Here is a 1,028-nt window from a genome sequence, read left to right on the forward strand (position 1 = left end):
AATGTTCCCGCCCACTCCGGGCATCTACCCCTTTTCCGTCCATACGCTTCTTCCATCTGTAACCACCACTACGTTATTTTTATGTGTTCATTTTAATATTCTTTATTCTTTTGAATTTACCAGAAACTTCACAATAAATTCTCACCCTGTATATGAAATCTGGCAGCATGGTGGCACAACTGGTGCCACAGCTGCTGCTGCCTCTCAGCGAGCAGGTCCCAAATCCCAATCCAGGTGCGTTTCTGGGTGGAGTTTGCATGTTCTCTCTGTGCATGTGTGGGTTTTCTCCAGGTATTCCAGTTTCCTCCCACAGACCAAAAACATGCATGTTAGGCTGATTGGTAACTCTAAATTGTCCCTATAGGTGTGAGTGAGAGAGTGAATATTTGTTTGTCTCATTTATTTCTATGTGTCCCTGTGATGGACTTGCAACCTGTCCAGGTTGTACCCCACCCCTCGCACAGTGATTGCTGGACATGGGCACCGGTGATCCCTGTGACCCAAAATGTAAAAAGCAGGTAAAAGATAATGGATGAATGGATGGATATATGAAGCCTGTTTCAGGGTCTTACAACCAGCATTACTGCCACCAGCTGGTAAGGTGCATGACGTCAATTTGTACCAACCCACTAGAACCGTTACTGAAAGTATATTGGAAACCCAGCGTGTACTGTCCCGAGCTGAGTCAAACCATGCTGTACTGGTACTAAAGATACTATGGAAAAGTGTTTTTTTTTTTTCATTTACCCTTTATTTATACAGGTAGTCTCATTGAGCCACGAGAACTCATTTTCAAGAGAGACCTTTTTAAGAAGCAGATGGTGGGGGTTAAGTTTCTTGCTCAGGGGCCCAGAGTGGGGCGAATGAGGGTGGAGGGAGGTAGGAGTGTTTCACCTTTTCCACCCACGTTTTTTTTTTTTATGTTGACGGTACCGGGAGGTGAACCTACGACTTTCTGATCGCAAGCCCATCTTCTAACCTCTGCGCCACCACTCCCCCATATGTTACTGGGATTTGTTAATGTGCAT

At 45.1% G+C, this 1,028-nt stretch overlaps 1 protein-coding gene across 1 annotated transcript in view; it reads right to left on the bottom strand.

Annotated features, from left to right (window-relative positions):
- The window catches only part of LOC119421048 (galactose-3-O-sulfotransferase 3-like), a 12,790-nt gene extending 12,621 nt beyond the window's left edge, over positions 1-169 (bottom strand). Inside the window, exon 1 of the mRNA XM_037688443.1 lies at positions 146-169. Coding sequence (XP_037544371.1) covers positions 146-169 — 24 coding nt within the window. The remainder of the gene's footprint in view (positions 1-145) is intronic.
- Between the last annotated feature and the right edge of the window lie 859 nt (positions 170-1,028).

Source organism: Nematolebias whitei, chromosome 1 (assembly GCF_014905685.2).
Source record: "Nematolebias whitei isolate Nwh7 chromosome 1, NemWhi1, whole genome shotgun sequence".
Classification (NCBI taxonomy): domain Eukaryota; kingdom Metazoa; phylum Chordata; class Actinopteri; order Cyprinodontiformes; family Rivulidae; genus Nematolebias; species Nematolebias whitei.